Consider the following 22,336-nt stretch of genomic DNA (forward strand, 5'->3'; position numbering starts at 1 on the left):
CGTCCGTGGACGCCTTTAATGTAGCTTTTGATAGAGCGATCAAATTAGCTCTAATAAAAAGAGGATAATAAAGCCCCCACCCCGATGCAGGACTCGGGCCCCTCCCAGCTGCCGGGGCTGAGCCATTACCCCGAGAACTGCCTTCTCGTTTCAATTAACCTTGTTTGCACCCGGCGACGTCCCTGCAAATAACGGCAACATTAACGCAAAGCGCTCGCGCGCCGCGGCCATATTAGGCAGCTCCGACGAGGCGCCCGCCTTCGCGAGCCGGCAGCTAATGAACCCGAAACTCAACGTGAATTTCCAAATTGCTCACCACAGAATTTTGAAGCTCTATTAGGGAGAAAAATGCTGATTCTTGTCAAGTCTCCTGAAGGGGAAAAGCTGTAGCAGCAGCAGCCTACCACTAACCTTTGTCTCCGATCAGAGCCGTCGGGAGGAGAGGCCCCGGGGCCCACTCAGGATGGGGCCAGGAGATGGAGGGCCTTTGCCCCACAATGCCGTCTCCTCCTCTCCACCCCTGGAGGTTTTTAAGAAGAGACCAGACAGCTACTTATCTGGAATGGTATAGGTTCTCCTGCTTGAGTGGAGGGAGGGGGGAGCTGGACTAGAAGACCTCCAAGGTCCCTTGAAATGGCTGGATGCTCCCTCTGGGCACAACCCGCCGGGTTAAAAGAAGGGGCTCCGCTCAGGTGTGCAGGAAGGTCCAAACCTCACCGTGGCAGGAGCCCCCATGTCTGCTGGAGGAATTAACTCACCAGCTGCTCTCTTTCGGCCCCACTTTGATAAACGAGGCTGCCGCCACCTTTTTCTGGTAATTACCAGGTTAACAGGAAGCTACAGGATCAGGTGCAGAAGTCAGCCCTCTCCCTCGGCTATAAATCACCGGCAAGCATCTCTCCCCTATGCAGAGGGAGCTCGCCTGGCCCAGCCGGCAGGGTCTGAATGTGGGGAGCAGACGCCCCCCTTTCCGCTCGCAGCTCCCTCGGGTTGCATCGTTCTGCGGGAGACAAGCAAAGTGAACTCTCCCTTCGTTCGCAAATGCGGTGGGAATGTTTCTCTGTGTCCTAGAATCTATGTGGGCCTATGCATAATTTTGTATTTATGGATTGATATTTTTGTCATGTTTGGGTAGCGTCTGCTGGAGGTGGTGACCATTTGAGAGCTGCGGGCAATGAAATTTCATTTTAACGTATGCCGATTAGTGTACAATTGAAGTGACAATGAAGTTCTGTTCCATCTATCTATGTGAGGGGAGGGGAGGGAAGGGAAGGGAAGGGAGGGAGGAAAGAAGGAAGGAGATGAAAATGGAAGGAAGGAAGGAAGGAAGGAAAGCTAAAATCTGAAAATAGAAAACAGTATATATAAAAGTTAAAAATGGAAAGAAGGCAAGAGCATATGTGTGTTAGGGGAGGGAGGGAGGGAAGGAAGGAAGGAAGGAAGGAAGGAAGGAAGGAAGGAAGGAAGGAAGGAAGGAAGGAAGGAGGCAAAAAGCGATCTTTGGACTCTGGTAGGTAGATAAAATAAAATATTGAAATGTAAAACAGCATATATAAACGTTAAAATGGTTTTTTCCTCCCCACTTACATGTATACACTTGAACTAGACTGTGTTGCTTCTCTGTGCCGTATAATATATATGTGGGCCTCTGTATAATTTTGTATTTATTTTTTTATATTTGTGTCGTCGTTTCTGTAGTGTATATTGGAGGCGGAGACCCTTGGAGAGCTACATGCCATGAAATTTCATTTTAACGCATGGCGCTTAGTGTGCCTTCAAAGTTACAATCAAGTTATTCTAAGGAAAGGAAAGGACTGTGTCACTTCCATGGATTCCAGGTACTCCTCGACTTACGATCGCAACTGAGCCGCAACATTTCCAAGCTGAAGTCCACCTGTCTTAAAGTGACTGAAGTTCAGATGCAGGCAAACCTTGATTTGTAACTGCAATTGAGCCCCAAAATTTCCATTGCTAAGTAAGGCCATTGTTAAGTGAGCTTTGCTCCATTTTACGGCTTTCTTGTTAAGTGAATCACTGCACTTGTTAGGTTAAGTAGCATGGTTGTTAAGTGAATCTGACTGCCCCATTGACTTTGCTTGTCAGAAGGTCCTCTGGTGGCTCAACAGACTAAGTCTGTCTGTTATTAACAGCAGCTGCTTGCAATTACTGCAGGTTCAAGCCCCACCAGGCCGCGGTGTGGCTCAGGCTGTAAGAAGCCTGTTATTAAAACACAGCTGCCTGCAATTACTGCTGGTTCTAGTCCCACCAGGCCCAAGGTTGACTCAGCCTTCCATCCTTTATAAGGTAGGTAAAATGAGGACCCAGATTGTTGGGGGGGGGGCAATAAGTTGACTTTGTAGATATACAAATAGAATGAGACTATTGCCTTACATACTGTAAGCCGCCCTGAGTCTTCGGAGAAGGGCGGGATATAAATGTAAACAAACAAACAAAAAAAAGTTGACTCAGCCTTCCATCCTTTATAAGGTAGGTAAAATGAGGACCCAGATTGTTGGGGGCAATAAAAGCTGACTTTGTATATAATATACAAATGGATGAAGACTATTGCTTAACACAATGTAAGCCGCCCTGAGTCTTCGGAGAAGGGCGGGGTATAAATTCAAACTAAAAAAAAATAAAATAAATGGATGGATGGATGGATGGATTGGATTGGATGGATGATTGGATGGAGGGTGGATGGGTGAATTGATAGGTGAATGAATTGCTGGAGGGATGGATGGATGGGCAGGTGGATGAACTGATGGATGGACAGATGGATGGATGGATGGATGGATGGATGGATGGATGGAGGGCCTCTGATGGCTCAGCAGACTAAGCAGTCTGTTATTAACACAGCTGCTTGCAATTACTGCAGGTTCAAGCCCCACCAGGCCCAAGGTTGACTCGGACTTCCATCCTTTATAAGGTAGGTAAAATGAGGACCCAGATTGTTGGGGGCAATAAGTTGACTTTGTATTATAATATACAAACAGATGAAGACTATTGCTTGACACAGTGTAAGCCGCTCTGAGTCTTCGGAGAAGGGCGGGATACAAATTCAAAAAAAAAAAAAAAAAGGTCGCAAAAGTGGATCACGTGACCCCTTGGGATAAATACAGGTGGTCCTCGACTTACGACCGCAATTGAGCCCAACATTTCTGTGGCTAAGCGAGACATGGGCTGAGTGAGTTGTACCCCATTCTACGACCTTTCTTGCCACACTTGTTAAGTGAGTCACTGCTTCAGGCGTTACGCGAATCGGGCTTCCCCGCTGACTTTGCCTGCCAGAAGGGGAATCACTTGACCCTGGGGGACCCGGCGACCGTCATCAATATGACCCAGTTGCCAAGCGTCCAAATTTTGATCACGTGACTACGGAGAGGTCGTAAGTGTGAAAAATGGTCATAAGTCACTTTTTTTCAGTAGCTTTGTGACTTTAAAGAGTCACTAAGCGGATGGTGGTAAGTCAAGGACTTCCTGTACGGAAGGGTGACTGTTGTGTCTCGCCCAATCTCACCACAGCCGAGGTCTTCTTATCTGCTTCCGAACACGGAGGAATGTCCTAGTATGCCTCCCGACCCCAGCCCTGGCTCCATGCCCAGACAGGCTGAAGAGGAGGAAGTATCTCCAGCCCCCAGCTCTGGCTCCATGCCCAGGCAAACGGAGCAACTAGACCCCTCCCCCTCCTTCACAGCATGTGAGCCTGAGGGAGGTCAATTACCAACAGCTGCAGACTGGAGTGACCCTCACGTCAGAAGACTTGATAGACGGAGGCAACAGAAGGAAGGGAGGGGCAGGCCTGGATAAGTGCTGAGTCATGGAGCCACACCCCATGGCCTATATAAAGGACCTGCTTTCTGGCATTCTCTGAGTCAGGCAAAGTCGAACATATCTTGCTGAAGTCACTTTCTGGTCTCCTGCCTGCCCTGAGGACTTTGCTAGGACTTTGGCAGAGCTGCAGAGGCACGCCTGATTCGGATTTCCCTGACCCGGCCGTCAGCGGAGGAGTGGGACACGACAGTGACCTTGTCACTGCAAAAGACAACACAGAAGCGCGCGCGCGCACGCGCGCACACACACACACACACACACACACACACACGGCGAAGCTTCAGTTGGGATGGAGACCACCCGAAAATTCCAAGGCAAAACTGAAAACTCGAGACAACATGTCAGTTGCAAAACTATTTTTGTGTTGTTACAAAAGGAAGATTGAGCACATCTGTCCTCTCCAGAAATTATATGGCGTCAGCCAATTTAAACTTCGCGAATGAAGGCGAATTGACGTGTCCCAGGTTGCAGGATCCAATCTGGGCCGGTCACCAGAAACAGAGCTTTAGTCGGTCCCAATAGAATCCTGCAAATTTTAAATCTTTTCCTGCTTTTTCCGGGGACCTGGTCTGTGAGCCCCTCGCCAAACCAAGCCTTCCGGGAGAGGCAGCCTTGAACGAACGCAGCCAGCTGTTCTGCACACACACACACAAAAAGTACATAAGCAGTTTCTCATCCTGTCGGCACATCTGGCCAGCTGGGCTTTTACCTGCTGAGTCGGCAGCTGTGCAGAGCGAAGTTAGATACAGATTAACAGAGTTGGAAGGGACCTTGTAGGTCATCTAGTCCAGGGGTCTCCAATTTTGGTCCCTTTAAGACTTGTGGACTTCAACTCCCAGAGTCCCTCAGCCAGCAAAGCTGGCTGAGGAACTCTGGGAACTGAAGTCCACAAGTCTTAAAGGGACCAAGGTTGGAGACCCCTGTTCTAGTCCAACCCCCTGTTGAAACAGGAGACTCATTTCTGACAAGTGGCTGTCCAGTCTCTTCTCTAAAACCCTCCAGCGATGGAGCCCCCACAACTTCTGAAGGCAACTTCTGTTCCACGGGTTAATTGTTCTCACTCTTAGGAAATTCCTCCTGAATTCCAGGTTGCTTCTTTTCTTGATGAGTTTCCATCCATTGTTTCTTGTCCTGCCTTCTGGCGCTTTGAAGAATGGGTTGATCTCCCCCCCCCACTTCTTTGGGGCCACCCATCAAATACTGGAAACTGCTATCATCTTTCCGACTCTAGTTGTGGGTGGCAGTTCTCATGTCTCTTTCAAGGCCATTGACCCAGCACTGTCCTGAGACATTTCCATGGTCACGTGGCCACCGTGACGTCACGGAGCGCTGTTCCCTTCTCAGCAAAGTGGTACCTAACCAAGCAGTGCCTTTGAACTGCTCGATTAGCAGGAGCTGGAGCAAGGACAGGAGCTCACCCCTCATCACGAGGCGCTTGGGTCTCGAACCTCGGCTGCTGGCTTTCCAGCCAACGAATCAGAAATCAGAATCAGAATAGAGCTGGAAGGGACCTTGAGGGTCTTCTAGTCCAGCCCAGCATCTTAACTGCTGAGCCACCGTGCCGCCCTATATTATAAGGTAGCTAGGATCAACTTCCAGAATGCTGAGCTTGGAGGATGTTGTCATGCCCCGTTGGAGCGTGAATCCGCGGAGGAAGACGAGCTGGAACTGGAGCCCACGGAGAACCAGGGGGTGGCTTCATTGGCATGTGGGGAGGAGCAGGCCGAGTCAGGCCAGGGACGGTTTGTAGGGAGGGAGGAAGGGGGGCAGGAGGACCAAGAAAGGCAAAGCAGTGAACGTGAGACACAGAGCTCACGCGATGAGCAAGGACCATCCCCTCCTGATCCTCGAGCATGGAGAGTGGAGAGAAGGCGAGAACAGCACAGACTGAGCCATCTACTCGGGAGGAGAGTACCCTGCCCCTTTTCACAAGGCACACCCGGGGACTGAGACTTAAGGAGACGCTGTGGGGAGGGGCATTTGTCAGGAACAAACGCTGAAGTCATGGAGTGTTGTGTGCCGTTGCTAATGTTGGACATTTCCTGGACTTCTTGCTTTATTTCTTGCTTACTAAAACCATTCCCTTGTTCCTTTGCTTCCTAGACTCATTGACTTATTCTCTCGCCCTGCTTTGTAGCTGTTGTGCTCACAGCGTTGTGCTGGACTACTTGCAGCCAGTGGCTGCTAGAGGGGTGTGTTTGTGTGTGTGTGTGTGTGTGTGAGAGAGAGAGAGAGAGAGAGAGAGGGAGGGAGAGGGAGATCACTTTGCTCTGGGACTTTTCAGAAACGTGGGAGCGTTTGGGAGAAAGTTGGAGCAATAAAGGGGCTGTTTGAACCATCAGCTGCCTGTGTTGCTTCTGTGTCGTGCCCCAGGTCATCACAGGTGTTCTTCAAGCTGTATTTTTTTTTTTTGCATGGCCAAGGAATCAGCCTGGAGGTACATCTACGTGTGTGTGAATGTGTGTGTGTCGGCCAGGGCCTCAGCTGCTCGACCCTTTATCCCCGTAATCCCTACTCAAGTGGCAGGCAGGCAGGCAGGCTCAGGTGCTGCCGAGCGGCACCCGGCTTAATATGTTAAAGTACCGATGCTTCGAGTTGGTTCAAGAGACACACTTTGCTCTCATTAGGGGGAAGCGTCCCCGTAACGGTGGGGAAACGCTTCGTCGAGGGATGTGCCAATGAAGGAGATTAGAAAGTGTCGGAGGCATCGCCCCCCCCGCCCCCCCCCCTGCCCTCAATGCAGCTGTCTCCGCAGAGAGCCACTTAGCAACTGAGGCAAACCAACCTTGTCCTTCGAAATCTTGTGTGCGAAAGGACACGTCCCATCCGTCTTCTTGCAGGCGCCGCGGAGGAATCTGTCAAGGGGACCAAAGGGAGGACTGACTTAGGAGAGGCAGAGAGTGAGGAAGAAGAGCTCACGGGAGGGGCGGGTGGTCCTCGGCTTAGGACCACCACTGGGCACTGGAATTTCTGATCCTAAAGCAAGGCAATGGTTAAGTGACTCGTGCCTGGTTTTATAACAAATTTTTTTTTTTACTATGGTTGTTAAGGAAATGACTGCAATGGTAGAAGGAGAGAGTCCTTCACAAACAGTCCATCCCTTCTTGAAGCCTTTTAACTCCTACCTTGAACCAACTGAGTCAACCATCACCGTCAATTAACGACCCCCATAATCCCTTGCGGGGTGGAGTCTGGGCAACTGAATGGAGCTAGCAGACTGTTTTACTGGCCGGATGCCCTTCCTGTCGCCAGTGCGGAGTTTTGTTCAGCAGATACATTCTCACTGTGGCCCAGAGAGAGAAATATCGTCCTCTACTTAGGATCGAACTCACAGCCTCCTGATGGTGAGGCGAGAGCTCCACCTCTACCCCACCGCACCACTCTACCTTGCACTAATTGAGTGCCAACCATTAATGGACTAAATTCCATGGGAATTTGAATGCGTGGCCGTCATTCTCCGTGCCTGACATTAAGGGAAACAGGCTGTCATGAAGCCTTCCTTCATGGCTTCCTTCGTTGATTTCGCTTGTCGGAAGCCGGCTGGGAAGATCGCAAAGGGTGACCACGTGATCCCCAAGATCCTGCAAGATCGTAAATACAGGCCAGCTGCCAAGCGCCTGAATTTGGATCCCAGGAGCCTGGGGATACTGCGCAAGGACCGTTCTGAGTCACTTTCTCTCAGTGCGGTCGTAATGTCGAACGGTTGCTAAACAAATAATGATTGAAAGTGGAAGGCTAGCTCTGTGCAGGTTCTACTGCTTAAGCTGAAGTCCCAAAGGAGCTTTTTTTTCAAGAGGCAACTGGACTTTCTGGTTTTTCTTTGAAGGCGTTTCGCTTCTCACCCAAGAAGCTTCTTCGGCTCTGGCTGGATGGAGGGGAATGGAAGGATTGATACTCTTTGCAGGCAGCTGGTCCTCTGCATCCTTTTGCCTCCTTTTTAGCGAGTCATTGAAGCCACTTGGAGGTTTATCTGTGTCCTCAGGGTCACCTGGCTTGAAAGCGGGGTCAAAGAGGCCATTATGTCCAAATTGTACAGCCCTCTCTCAAAAGAGGGGGGAGGAATATGACATTTGCACACCCATTTGCACTACCCAGGTGACCTGAGGACACGGACAAACCACCAAGTGGCCTCAACGACCCTCTAAAAGGATGCGAATGACCAGCTGCCTGCAAGGAGTATCAATCCTTCCATTCCCCTCCATCCAGCCAGAACTGAAGAAGCTTCTTGGAGGAGAAGTGAAACATCTTCAAAGAAAAAACCAGAAAGTCCAGTTGCCTCTTGGGGAAAAAAAGAACCTTTGGAGACAACCCATCACCTGGAGGAGGACTGAAATTCTCCATAGACATTTAAAGGGGAGAAAGCATTTTTTGAAGTCCAGAAAATCCAGATAAGGTTTGGAAGAAGCTCAGAGAGACTCTAAGTCACTGGAGCAGAAGATGAATAGAAGGAGATAGCGCTCAGTCAGACTTGCAAATTCATTTAATACAGGCAGTCCTTGACTTACAGCCATTCATTTAGGGACTCTTCGAAGACGCGAGGGCACTAAAAGAAGGGACTCGTGACTCCTTCACACACGGTCGCCTGATCCAAATGTGGATGCTTGGCAAGTGGCCTGTACCTATGACGGGTTGCAGTGTCCCGGGGTCACGTGATCCCCTTTTGCGACCTTCCTGACAAGCAAAGTCAATGGGGAAGCCAGGTTCACTTAACCACCGGGTTACCAACTTAACCACTGTAGTGATTCGCTTAACGACGGTGGCAAGAAAGTTTGTCAAATGAGGCGAAACTCATTTCGACAACTGTCTTGTTTGACAGCAGGAATGTTGGGCTCAGTTGTGGTCGTAAGTCGAGGACTAACTGTATTTAAAAAACTAAACTGTGTTAAGAAACTAGAGCGGTGCTTCTCAACTTTGGCCACTTTCAGATGGGTGGACTTCAATTCCCAGAATTCCCCAGCCAGAATTCTGGAAGTTGAAGTCAGAATCAGAATCAGAATCGAGCTGCAAGGGACCTTGGAGGTCTTCTAGCCCAGCCCCCTCCTCAAGCAGGAGACCCTATACCATTTCAGTCCAGCCTCTTCTTAAAAACCTCCAGTGATGAAGCACCCACAACTTCTGGTGGCCAGCTGTTCCACTGGTTAATTGTCCTCCCTGTCAGGAAGTTTCTCCTTAATTCCAGGTTGCTTCTCTCCTTGCTTAGTTTCCATCCATTGTTTCTTGTCCTGCCTTATTGGCGCTTTGGAAAAATAAGTTGACCCCCCTCTTCTTTGGGGCAGCCCCTCAAATACTGGAATCCTGCTATCATGTCCCCGCTAGTCCTTCTTTCCTCTAGACTAGCCAAACCTAAATCCTGCAACTGTTCTTCCTATGTTTTCATAAATTATACGGTTCATGTGTACAGTTGAGAAACACTGATCTAAGTATTAAAAGGTGATATTATAGCTGGTATGTAACATCTAATTTTGGGCTGAAAGGGGACGGAGAAGACAAAGACAAGAGACCTGGTGCAGACTGCCACTTTCTCGGGGTCGTGGATGTACGGACAGCTCTCCCCGCGGTTGCACTTCCCAAAACGGTTGTAGTACATGCAGTATTCCTTCTTCCGCTCCTTCCGCAGCTTGGCTTGGCGAATGATGGCTAGGCTCCTTTGCACAGCGCGGCTGCAGGGAGGGATAGAAGCAGACAAGAGAACTCACGAGTTAGGCAAGGCCTTTTACAGAATACAGTAACAACACAATAACTGAGTTGGAGGTCTTCTAATCCAGAGGTCTCCAACCTTGGCAACTTTAAGACTTGTGGATTTCAACTCCCAGAGTTCCTCAGCCAGCTTTGCTTTTCTGGCTGAGGAACTCTGGGAGTTGAAGTCCACCAGTCTTAAAGTTGCCAAGGTTGAAAACCCCTGTTCTAGTCCACTCCCTTGCTCAAGAAGGAGACCCTTCTACCATTCCAGACAAATGCCTGTCCAGTCTCTTCTTAAAAACTCCAGTGATGGAGCACCCACGACTTCTGGAGGCAAGATGTTCCACGTACTGTGAATGGGGATCCAGAATAACAGAGTTGGAAGGGACCTTGGAGGTCTTCTAGTCCAACCCCCTGCTCAAGCAGGAGACCCTATAGCATTTCAGAGAAATGATTGACCAGTTTTGTCTTAAAAACCTCCAGTGAGGGAGCATCCACAACTTCTGGAGGCCAGTTGGTTCTTACTGTTAGGAAATTTCTCCTTAATTCTAAGTTGTTTCTCCCTTTGATTTGGGGGGGAAGGGGGATATAGATGGGGTGGATTAGGGAAGAAAAGAAAAAACGAAGGCGACCCACCACCCAAATTAGAAACAGAAATGATGTGGAGGGCAGAGAACAGATTGACATTTCAAGAGAACGGGGGCTTCTTTCATCCAGATTGCGTATAATGTGGGTATCGATCACTTTAATTCACTCAGTATTGAGTAGCCAACCGTTGGAACGACATTATTAAAGCATTTATTGAAAAGAGCAGGGATCAGCCCTCCGGGTGCTGCTAATATTCAAGCAATTCTTTCAATAGCGATGGGGGAATATCTATCGGTGGGATTCATTAATTTGGGCATTGTTAACCTGTGTTGTCGGCGGCTCTGTTGCCGGGATTAAATAACTGCGGTGTATAAATGTGTATTAAAATCTCCCTCTGAGCCTCTTGTGGTCTTCTTGGCTCAAGGCCAACCTCCAAAATTCATTTTGAAAGGCGAGAGAACAAATAAGAGAATTTAAAAGAGGACATCTAAGTTGCATTGAAGTGGCCTGCTCTTAGAGCCCCTCTTTGACTTAAGGGAAAGGGCTGTGGGCTGTGGATGAGAGGTTCCGTTGCTCCCAGGAGACAGAGGTGGGAATCTTGGCTAAGAGATCCCTCGTGTTCAAGCTACTCACCTGGCATTTGACCAAGGAGCTGGGATTTCGATTTAGTTTCACAACCTAAAGGAGGCGATATTCTGGTTCCTGGGACAGATTGTCACAGTGGCCCAAGTCTAATTTTTTATTTATTTATTTGATTTTCATCCCGCCTTTATGAGTAACTCAAGGCGGCAAGCATAGCTGCTACTCCTTCCTCCTCCTCATTTTCCCACAACAACCCAGTCAGGTGGGTCGGGCTGCGACGAACAAACTGGCCCAAAGTCACCCAGCAGGCTTTCATGCCTAAGGCAAGACTAGAACTCACCATCTCCTGGTGATTGGCCTAAAGTGGCCGAACTGGCTTTCATGTCTATGGTGAGACCAGAACTCACTGTTTCTGAGCGATTGGATCAAAGACACCCAGCCAGTTTTCATGCCTATGAAAGGACTAGAACTCCCAGGGTCTTAGTGATTGGTCCAGCTTTCGTCCTTAAGGCAGGACTGGAACTCACAAACTCTCCCCATTACACCAAACTCGCTCTAAATCTGGGACGTTTGTCTGTGCTGACTGCTGACTGAGTGGGTCCTGCCTCATTTCAGTTGCCTTCGAAAATCAGGCCCCCAACCAGATACATGCTAAGGCTGGGGCCTGTTGGGTCTCCCAGGGAAGAGTTTTGGGAATCCCAGCTCTTTTGAAAGGGGATCGTGAACTTCAAGTGATCTGGAGATCTGTAGCATGGCCGCCCCGTAGGGCTTGCCATCCTCCCCGCTCTTAAATCAAGGAGAGAAGCAACTTAGAACAATTAACCTGTGGAACAACTTGCCACCAGAAGATCTGAATGCTCCAACACTGGACGTTTTGAAGAAGAGATTGGATAACCATTTGTCTGAATTGGTAGAGGGCTGTGTTGGCGAACCTGTGGCACACGGAACCATGTCACCTGGCACACGCAGCATCGCCTGTTCCTCTTCCGGGTTTTTGGCATGCATGGACACGTGACGATCAGCTGGCCTTTGTGCGTCTGGCAGTGCCAGAAACCAGAACAGCTGGTCTTCCGTTTTGCGGTGTGAGCATATGTGCCGGTCAGTTGATTGGCGTGTGTGCTTATGCGGCTGTAACAGGAAGACTTGCTGGTCGGTGCGCATGCGCACACTGGAAACCAGAAGTTCATTTTCCGGAGCGCACATGCCCCCTGGGCAGCTCCTCTTCGTGGTTGCGGCCCAGATGAGCGCGCAAGCATGTTCACCATCCCTGGTATAGGGTCTCCTGCCTGAGCAGGGGGTTGGTCTAGAACAGGAGTCTCCAACCTTGGTCCCTTTAAGACTTGTGGACTTCAGCTTTGCTGGGTGAGGGACTCTGGGAGTTGAGGTCCACAAGTCTTAAAGGGACCAAGGTTGGAGACCCCTGGACTAGAAGACCTCCCAATTCTGTTACCCTATTCTTAAGTGAGGGTGTGCATGTTTTTGTTTTTTTATTTACATTTATATCCCGCCCTTCTCCGAAGACTCAGGGCGGCTTACATTGTGTAAGGCAATAGTCTCATCCTATTTGTATATTTACAAAGTCAACTTATTGCCCCCCCAACAATCTGGGTCCTCATTTTACCTACCTTATAAAGGATGGAAGGCTGAGTCAACCTTGGGCCTGGTGGGACTCGAGCCTGCAGTAATTGCAGGCAGCTGTGTTTAATAACAGGCTGTCTTACAGCCTGAGCCACCCATGTGCGCCTAGGCCCCGGGGCTCTTTCAAGAACACGACTAACCTGGCAATGTAGCGGCTGGTGATTGACCGGCTGGGCCAGCCGGGTGAAGGGTAGCCGGGAGTCCCAGGTGCCGAGTCGGGCCGTGATGCTGCAGGAAAGAAAAAGAAGCGGTTCAGAGAGAGAATTCAGCCCTAGGAATTAACATGGAGGTAGGCTTTCAAGGTAGCCCTCGACTTGTGACCATTCGATTAGTGACCATTTGAAGTTACAGTGGCGCTGAAAGAGAGATTCATGACTGTTGTTCCCTCACACTTACGACCATTGCAGCATTCCCACCGTCATGAGATCAAAATCTGGGCACTTTGTCACCTGAGGTGTTTTTTATGACAGTCGCTCTTGGTCCCTTTTGTGATCTTTCCAACCAGCTTCCGGCACGGAAAGTCAATTGGGTGAGGGGGGGGGGGGGCCAGAGGAAAATCTGTGTGATTCACTTAACAACTGCCATGATTCGCTTAACGACGGTGGCAAAAAGGCGGTAGAAGGAAGAAAAATTCGTTTAACAACTGTCTCACTTAGCAACAGAAATGTTGGGCTCAATCTGGTTGTTAACTCGAAGACTACCCGTATTATGACCGCAATTGACCCCCAAATTTCTGTCATTCAGTGAGGCATTTGTTAAGTGGGTTTTTCCCCATTTTACCACCTTTCTTGCCACCGTTGCTAAGTGAATCATTGCAGCTGGTAAGTTAGAAACACGGTCGTCGAGTGAATCCGGCTTCCCCATTGACTTTGCTTGTCAGAAGGTCGCAAAAGGGGATCACATGACCCCGGGACACTGCAACCGTCGTAAATACGAGTCAGTTGCCAAGCATAGGAATTTTGATCACATGACCATCAGGATGCTACAAAGGTCGTAGGTGTGAAAAGTGGTCATAAGTCACTTTTTTCAGTGCCGCTGTAACTTTGAACGGTCACTAAGTGAATTGTTGCAAGTTGAGGACTACCCTGTATATAAAGTTTGTGCAAGGTTTTTTTTGCACAAGCCCAGGAACTGGCCATCAATAAACGGGGAATAAACAAGGGAGAAGAAAAAATGATTGTCCCATGGCTGGCACAGAACCAGCATAAATTAGACCAGGGTTTGCCAACCTTGGAAACATTAAGATGGGTGGACTTCAACTCCCAGAATTCCCCAGCCAGCTTTGCTTGTAGTTATCTTTAAATGGAATTTTGTTTTCCAGCAAGGACAGTAATGTTTTAAAGTTGTAAACTTGTAAAGTTTGATTGGCAGGACAGGATTTCGGATGCCTTAAAGCAGGCACATCTAAAATTGGCAACTTTACGATGGGTGGACTTCAACTTCCAGAATTCCCCAGCCAGCCCAGCGTAAACTTGCCAAGGCTGGAAAAAAAAAAAAACACCATTGAATTAGAGTCTTTATAGCGTTAAATGTCCATCTCTGGCATTTGGCAAAAATCCACCTACAAGGCAAAGGTCAAGCTGCAAAGAAACCGGAGACGGTCTTGTTTACTGGGCACTGCTGTCCAGTAAAGTCACAAAAGTAGACAGGTGAAAGCCAACACAAACTGGTCAAGGTATCAAGGCGAAGGATTATGCAAACTGTCCGTGCCTCAGTTGCGCTCCCTGGCACTGGTCAGTGAGCCTCAGCCTGACCCCTGCCCTGTGGGCACCCGCAAGATCCACTCCTGGCAGCTTCTCTGCACACACACCCCAATTTCAAGGGGGGGGGGGGGAACGACCAGTCTTTGCTTCTGAAAGCTGCACCAGATGTCTTACACCTGGTGTGATCCGGTCCTCCTTTTTACTCCCGTTGCAGAGATTGTGGGGGAAGTGTTGAGACAAACAGAAAGAAAAATGTTGATTTATGCGCACACCAGAAATCTAAGTGGCCGGCATCAATAAAGAATAAAACCACTCGGATGCCACTGCAGCAGTAATTCTAATTTAAGCAACAGAAACAAAACCGACAGACAAAACAATCTGCATCCTAAGCGAACTCAAAACGATGCTCTTTAGCCTTTGTCCTGGAGTCACTTAGCAGCTCTTAAATCTGACCCCGCCAGCGCCCTGCCTGCTCAACACCCCACCCCCCCATCACATCACAGGAGCCAATGAAAGAGATAGATGAGGCACCCCACACCATAAGTCCAACAGTCTTCCAGAACCTCCATCTCCCTCTGCTAGACCCATTTGGCCGAGTTGCTAAATGGACTTTATAAATTCATGAACTCAGAAGGACAAAGCAAAGCATCTAGCAGCGTTCAGCTGTTCCTGGCCAGCTTTCTCCACGAGCTGGTTTCTCCTTCCACTGGACACTTGAAGTCTTCAATTGCCTTGACCAGGACTTAATTGATCGGATCCCTAGTTCCTCTAATGGGTAGCTCAGCCTTCCCCAGCCAGGAACAGCTGGAAGGAAGGAAGGAAGGAAGGAAGGAAGGAAGGAAGGAAGGAAGGAAGGAAGGAAGGAAGGAAGGAAGGAAGGAAGGAAGGAAGGAGGAAAGGAAGGAGGAAAGGAAGGATCACTGATGATGTTCCCTAAAGATCACCCATGACCCCACAGTTCAGCCCTGAGTTACAAAGATCTCCTTCTGTTGGTCTTCTGTATCTCTTCTTTGGAAGCCTTGCCCTTTCACCCGGCTCTCCTGCATGCAAAGCCAAGCAGGTGTCCGGTCCCTGAGTTCTGGCCAATCTTCAAGAGGTTTAGGGAGATGACCTGGGGGAAATTGGTCTCTTTTGAACTGGGCTGTGTGTAAATCTGGGGTCTCACGGCTGGAGCAGACGCCAAAGAGATCGCCTAATCATTAGGCAATCACTTGCCAACGTGGCTCCAACTGGCGCGGTGGCAGTTCCTGTGCCGTCAGCCGAGACATGTGCTGGGAGCGCTCCAGGTGGGACGAGCATCTCTCCGTCGCTCACCTGCCAACCCGACTGTGTTCCTGAGAGAGTGAGTGGAATTTGATAGTGCGTCAAGCGGCGCTCCCTTCACCGGGCCTGTCATGCGGCCGACTGCTGACGGCACAGCCCCATCTGTTCCTTGGGTAAATAAAGTGCCCCATACACAATGAAGCGTATGTGTGTGTGACACACAGAGAGAGGGGGAGGGAGAGAGGGAGCATCAGAGGGACCTGTGGAATCCAGCTTTGGGGGATCAATGGCAAAAGCCACAGGGAGAGGAAACCCCAGGAAAGACCAAGTGAAACACCCCAGTGTCCAGGTTTCTGCTTGTTTGACGGCGCCTCACTGCAAGGAAAGAGGCCTTCGCGGCGGGAATTTTGGCAAGAACCCCAAGGCACCAAGTGACACCACCCAGTGTTAAAAAATGCACATCAGCAAACTTGCTTGGGAAAAAGATATTAAACCAAAGACGCTAAGAGAAAAGAGGGAAGGTGTTAAAAACGTTCCAAGGGGTTAGGGTTAGGGTCCTCGATTTACGACCCACAGCTGAGCTCAAAATTTCCGCTGCTAAGCGAGATGGTTGTTTTGCTCCCTTTTACAACCTTTCTTGGCACGGGAACGCATGAAGGTGCTTTGAATTTAGGAGGGTGCGCATGTGAATGTGAATGGCAAATAGGATGTTTGGGCACGTAAAAAACCTAGAAAATAATGGATTTAAATCCATTGAGTGATTCAGAGGATTTTAAAGATTGATGCGCAATTGAAACCAGGGTTTTTTCCTCTTTTGGTATGGATGCACAAGCACTTGGGGAAAAGTCACAAAACTTTGGGGATTTTTTGCATGATAACCATAGTGAGATGGAAAGATTTGGCTCTGCCCACGACGGAGGGACGGTTGGCAAAGAGAATGGAACTTGCTGAGATGGCAAAATTGACTTCTTTGATCAGAGAAAAGACATTATGTATGTTTATTGCTGGCTGGAAAGCCCTTATAGGCTGTTTTGCGTGAAATGAACGGAAAAAAAAATGAACATGATTTATGATTTTGATGATTCGAGAGGATAGATTAGAGAAAGAAGAGAGCTACCCGGTAACCGCAGAGAGAGAGGTAAATTTATAATTGTAGTTCTAACCATAAAAGATGAGAAGCTGGTTCTTTATATCTTTTTTCTTTCTTTACTATTTTAATTTCACTCCCCCCCCCATTTCTTTCACCCTTCTCTTTGATTTATTTCTTTTTTCTTACTTTGTACTGTATTAGTTTGCAATAGTTTTTAATCTTCATTTTTTTTCTGGGAAAGCGCACACAGTGGCAGCAATTGTCGTATCTGATCGCATTGGACGAATGTTTCCAAAACGGCAGATCTATGCCGCCTGGTATAACACTTGCAGCCCCCTCCGTGTATGGCCATCCTAAAGGCATCCGGCGGGTCCCAGAGGGGCTGCCTTTGCGGAGCAGACTTGATGGAAACAGCAGAGAAACCACCTTGGCTGCCGGAAACCTTATCGAGACATTCGCAGGAGTTGAAGAAGTGATGTTACAAATGAGATCTTATTAATCCCTGCCAGAATCACCCATTTAATGAACAGAACAGTTCCAGCTTCTGCTGGAAACACGGGGAGGTTGACGTAACCAATGCTCCATGGTGCCAAGGGGTCCCAAGGAGGTAGCTGATGGGCTGAGGAGTACCAAACATAAATGAAACCAAAACCAAAGAAGAGGGGGTCCATCTTTCTCCAAAGCACCTGAAGGCAGAACAAGAAGCAAAGGGTAGAAACCAATCAAGGAGAGAAGCAACTTAGAACTAAGGAGAAATTTCCTGACAGTGAGAACAATTAATCAGTGGAACAACCTGCCTCCAGAAGCTGTAAATGCTCCAACACTGGATGTTTTTAAGAAGAGATTAGATAACCACTTGTCTGAAAATGGTATGAGTATGGGGTCGGACTAGAAGACCTCCAAGGTCCCTTCCAAACATTATTCTGTAATTCTTTTAACTAGTGGTACAGTTTACCCCCCAGAAGTTGTGGGTGCTCCCTCACTGGAGCTTTTAAAGACACAGATGGTCACACAACACAGACAAAGCTCCAAGTGTCCTTAACAACTCTCTAATGTCCTCAGGGTCACCTGAGTAGAGCAAATGGGTGTAGAGCCTTCCTGGAACTGTTCCACACCCATTTGCACCACTCAGGTGACCCTGAGCACACAGATAAACCTCCAAGTGGCCTCAAGGACCCTCTAAAAGGATGCAAATGACCAGCTGCCTTTAAGGAATATCAATCCCTTCCATTCCCCACCATCTACTCAGAGCTGAAGAAGCTTCTTGGATGAGAAGTGAAATGTCTTCAAAAGAAAGAAACGAAGAAGTCCAGTTGCCTCTTGAAAAAAAAAGTACCTTTGGGACAACTCTGACCTGGAGGACTGAGAATCTCCCTCGACACTTTGCTAAATTATTCTTTCCAGGGTAAAACAGAGCTCTTTGGTTGTAAGGAAATGGGGAGGAGGTTTTGCCTGAGCCCTTCGACCTGGGCCAGAAGGATCAGCTGTGACTGAGAACAAGGATGGATTGGTTTTTCTTCCAATCCCTTTCCAGGCAACAGAGACTGGAGCCAAAGGTGGCAGAAGAGCTAATGTGCCTTCCTCTGAGCCTAGCTCCATGGCTTAGGACCCGGGTACTTACGAGACCACCTGCTGTTACCCTATGCCTCCCACCGACCCGTACGCTCTCACAGAGAGGGTCTCCTCAGGGTGCCGTCCGCCAAACAGTGTCGGCTGGCGGCCCCCAGGGGAAGGGCCTTCTCTGTGGGGGCAGCGACGCTCTGGAATGAACTTCCCCCTGGCCTACGTCAAGTGCCTGATCTTCGGACCTTCCGTCATGAGCTTAAAACACACTTATTTATTCAAGTGGGACTGGCATAATAATGTTGAATTTTAAATTTGGGGTTCTGTTAATATTTTAAATTTTAAATCTAAATTTTTAAATTATCAGCCTTTTATAATCTGCTACGTTTTAAATGTTGTTTTTAATTGTATATATATTGTATTTTATCTCTGGCTGTACACCGCCCTGAGTCCTTCGGGAGAAGGGCGGTATAAAAATTTAATAAATAAATAAATAAAAATAAATAAATAGCACATCCATGCTCATGGTCCCGATGGGAACCAATCCTGGTCTTTATCTTTATCTCCACAGAAAACAGGCCTCTGGTGGCTCAACAGACTAATGCAGTCTGTTATTAACAGCAGCTGCTTGCAATTATTGCAGGTTCAAGTCCCACCAGGCCCAAGGTTGACTCAGCCTTCCATCCTTTATAAGGTAGGTAAAATGAGGACCCAGATTGTTGGGGGGCAATAAAGTTGACTTTGTATATAATATACAAATGGATGAAGACTATTGCTTGACATAGTGTAAGCCGCCCTGAGTCTTCGGAGAAGGGCGGGATATAAATGCAAATTTAAAAAAAAATAATCAACTTTTGGAGAAGACACCCAAATTATTTTTTTTTTCAAGAAAATGACTTCAAAATCATTTTTTTGGAGGAGACCTTTATTTTTGGGTATAGACTCCAAGATAATTTTTGGGAGAAGAAGACTCCCCAGATGAGGGCAGGTCTGAATCATGTTTACAATCCAACTGCCTGATGATTCTTTAACACAAGCAGCGAGAAGGAAACGGAGGAAAGAGTCAACCTGAGTCATTACCACTGTTTCTGAAACGAACTCCTCCAGAATCTGTCGGGGCCTCCGGTGACTCCAGCAACTCCTCCCCAGGGGTCACCATCAGATTCTGCCTCTACAAATATCCACGTCCTTCCACAAAGGGTGTCATCTGCAGCAACCCCCCTCACTGAAAAATGTTCCCCAGAAGCTTCAGCTTTGCAGCCAGCCTTCAGCCAAGGGAGGCTCTCGATTAAACAGAAGACACGAACCACGAAGCCTCAGAATAATACAATAGGGAGGCTTTCTAGTCCACCCCCCTGATCAAGCAGGGGACCCTCGACTGTTTCAGACAAGTGGCTGTCCAGTCTCTACTTAAAAACTTCCAGTGATGGAGCGCCCAAGACTTCTGGTGGCAAGCTGTTCCACTGGTTAATTGTTCTGTCAGGAAGTTTCTCTCTTAATTCCAGGTTACTTCTCTCCTTTGATTGGTTTCTATCCGTTGCTTCTTGTCCTGCCTTCAGGTGCTTTGGAGAATAGCTTGAGCCCCTCTTCTTTGGGGCAGCCCCTGTTTGTGCCAAACAAGTGTGAATGGCTGGGAGACACATTCAGTGGGGAAAGTAGCCAGCTCAAGGTTTTGGCAATGCAACCACATGTTTTTCTGTGGTCTTTTAACAGCCAGCCCCAAGGGTACATTTCTAGCATGAGCCACAGATCCAGAGGGAGGGAGGCCTACCAATCATGCAAAGATAACCACAGGCAATCCTCACTGAGTCACTTTAACACAGGGGTCTCCAACCTTGATCCCTTTAGAACTTGTGGACTTCCAACTCCCAGAGTTCCTCAGCCAGCTTTGCTTAGGGACTGAGGGACTTTGGGAGTTGAAGTCCACAAGTCTTAAAGGGACCAAGGTTGGAGACCCCTGCTTTAACAGAACTGCCTTGGGAGCTACTGAGTAATCCAACACAGTCCAATAGAAGAGGATATTTGTAGCTCAAGGTTGAACTGTGGGCTCCTTGGGGATCCCCAAGATTGGTGGTTTTCTTTGCAGACATTTCATGACCCAGCTAGGTAACATCATCAGTACTGTAAGGGAATGGGGCGGGGCGGTGGGGGTGGAAGAGGAGGAGGAGGATTGTGGAGTCCTTGGTGCTCTCGGAGCTTGGTAATTTTTTTGGCAGATATTTCTTTACCCAACTAGGCAACATCAATACTAGAAGGGAGTTAGGTTTGTGGAAGGGGGGGGGGGGAAAGGAGGAGGAAGAAGAGGAAGAGTGTGGGGGTCCTTGGTGCTCTCCGAGCTTGGTGATTTTCTTGCAGACATTTCATGACCCAACTAGGTAGCATCATCAGTGCTAGAAAGGAATGGAGTTTGAAAACAAGAGGAGGAGGAGGAAGAGGAGGAGGGGAGGATGACGACAACTCTGGGGACCTTGGTGATCTCTGACTTCCCCTATCTTCTTGTAGATGTTTCATGACCCAACTAGCCCTGATTTATTTTTATTTATTTATTTATTTTTCATATTTATATACCGCCCTATCTCCCTAAGGACTCAGGGCGGTTCACAGGCAGTTAAAATACATATAAATACAGATTAAAAACGATGATTAAAAAACTTATTCTATAGCCAAATTATTAAAAATAGTATAAATAGTAAAAAAAACCTTAAAACCAGTAACTTTAAAATCTAATCCAGTCCCGCGCAGATGAATAAGTGTGTTTTAAGCTCGCGACGAAAGGTTCGGAGGTCCGGAAGTTGACGAAGTCCTGGAGGGAGTTCGTTCCAGAGGGTGGGAGCCCCCACAGAGAAGGCCCTTCCCCTGGGTGTCGCCAGACGGCACTGCCTAGCTGACAGCACCCTGAGGAGTCCCTCTCTGTGAGAGCGCACGGGTCGGTGAGAGGTATTTGGTAGCAGTAGGCGGTCCCGTAAATAGCCCGCCCATGAGGTTACCCAGTTGGCAAGAAAGGCTCAATGCTAGATACTGCGCCAGGCAGCCTCCTGCCCTTCCGAGTGCAATTCGCCTTGCCGAACTGCTTAACCTGCAAGGTTTTTCTCGTCACTGCTAGGAGCCCTTTAAAAGAGCTGCCTTAGCTAAGGTAGCTTCATGGCACGCACACCCCACCCAGGGCACCCCGACTTTCCCCTTCCATAAGCTTTAGTGCTGAACCAAACCTTCTGGAGGGCTGCGGACGGGGAAAAATTTCTTTCTTTCACTATTCTTCATCATCAGCCTTCCAGGAGATCAGCACCAGCAGCTACTTGAGGGTCATTTAAATCTTAACAACTGGTGGCTGGGGGTCTACCAGCCACCCACCCACCCAGCCACCCACCCATCCTCTCTTCTTTCTGGATGAAGTTGTAGGTTCAGAATTCAAAAAACTGTCTCCCCTGGTACCGCCATTAGCAATCTGAAAACCTCCCCCCCTGCAATGCCCCCCCCCACACCAGCCTTTCCTTCTCCCTTCTACCCTCATTTGAACAGGACAAAGTTCCACTCCCTTCAAAGGGTGTTGTAGTTGGAAAGCAGGAAGGAAATTTAAATCACTTCGTTTTCCCAATCGTGGCCGTAGCCTTGTTGAGTAGCACCTGGGCAAGGCGAGGAGGGAGATCTGGGGTGCCCCCCCTCCCACACACTAGTTGGGGAGTGGGGGGGGGAGGGCTTAATGCATTTCTGACTCCTTGACACCTTGGGAGATGCTGCCGAGTATAAGGAGCTGTTTCATACATCAGGACTTCCGAGGCAGAGATTAAGGTGGAAGGTTACAAGCACACCTGGTGCCGGTGGGTTTTTTCCGACCACGGATAAACAGAGCAGGCAGACGCCTGAGCAAATCGGCAGGGCCCAAGCCAGGAGTCAGAGCCGGTGAAAAAAAAGAGCAGCATGCTAAAGGAATTAGCTCCTGAGCATACCTGGTTTGCCAGGGAAGGAGGTAAAACTCCAACGAAGTGAGAATAACAGAGATGGAAGGGACCCACCCACCCCCGCCCCGTTCAAGCAGAAAGCCCTATTTTTGAGACTTGTGGATTTCAACTCCCAGAATTCCCCAGCCAGTCCTGGAGAATATTGGGAGCTGAAGTCCACCTCTCTTAAAATTGCCAAGTTTAAAACTCTTTAAACTTGGAATCTAGGATTATGGACATTTTTTTCCCCCACCCTGTGGCTAATTCTATCACCCTCTACCGTCAAAATCACCTTTGGTCTTTTGAAGCATCGGAATTACGCAGCGATCAGAATTGCCCATTGTATTACGGTAGTTTCCCGGCATTTTGATACTAGAGGTTTTGTTTTCAAGCATTCCCTCGGGGTGGGGAGCCTGGCACAATATAGGTTCTCAACCGGCTTTATTCCGAAATTCTGAGGG

General features: G+C 48.5%; 1 protein-coding gene across 1 annotated transcript in view; it reads right to left on the reverse strand.

Moving 5' to 3' along the window:
- ZC3H3 (zinc finger CCCH-type containing 3) overlaps window positions 1–22,336 on the reverse strand; it is a 229,160-nt gene that overhangs the window by 54,509 nt on the left and 152,315 nt on the right. Inside the window, exons 6-8 of the mRNA XM_058176624.1 lie at window positions 12,459–12,546; window positions 9,333–9,491; window positions 6,617–6,686 (exon numbers count right to left, since the gene is read on the reverse strand). Of these exons, the coding sequence (XP_058032607.1) occupies window positions 6,617–6,686; window positions 9,333–9,491; window positions 12,459–12,546 (317 nt within the window). The remainder of the gene's footprint in view (window positions 1–6,616; window positions 6,687–9,332; window positions 9,492–12,458; window positions 12,547–22,336) is intronic.

This window comes from Ahaetulla prasina, chromosome 3, assembly GCF_028640845.1.
Source record: "Ahaetulla prasina isolate Xishuangbanna chromosome 3, ASM2864084v1, whole genome shotgun sequence".
NCBI lineage: Eukaryota > Metazoa > Chordata > Lepidosauria > Squamata > Colubridae > Ahaetulla > Ahaetulla prasina.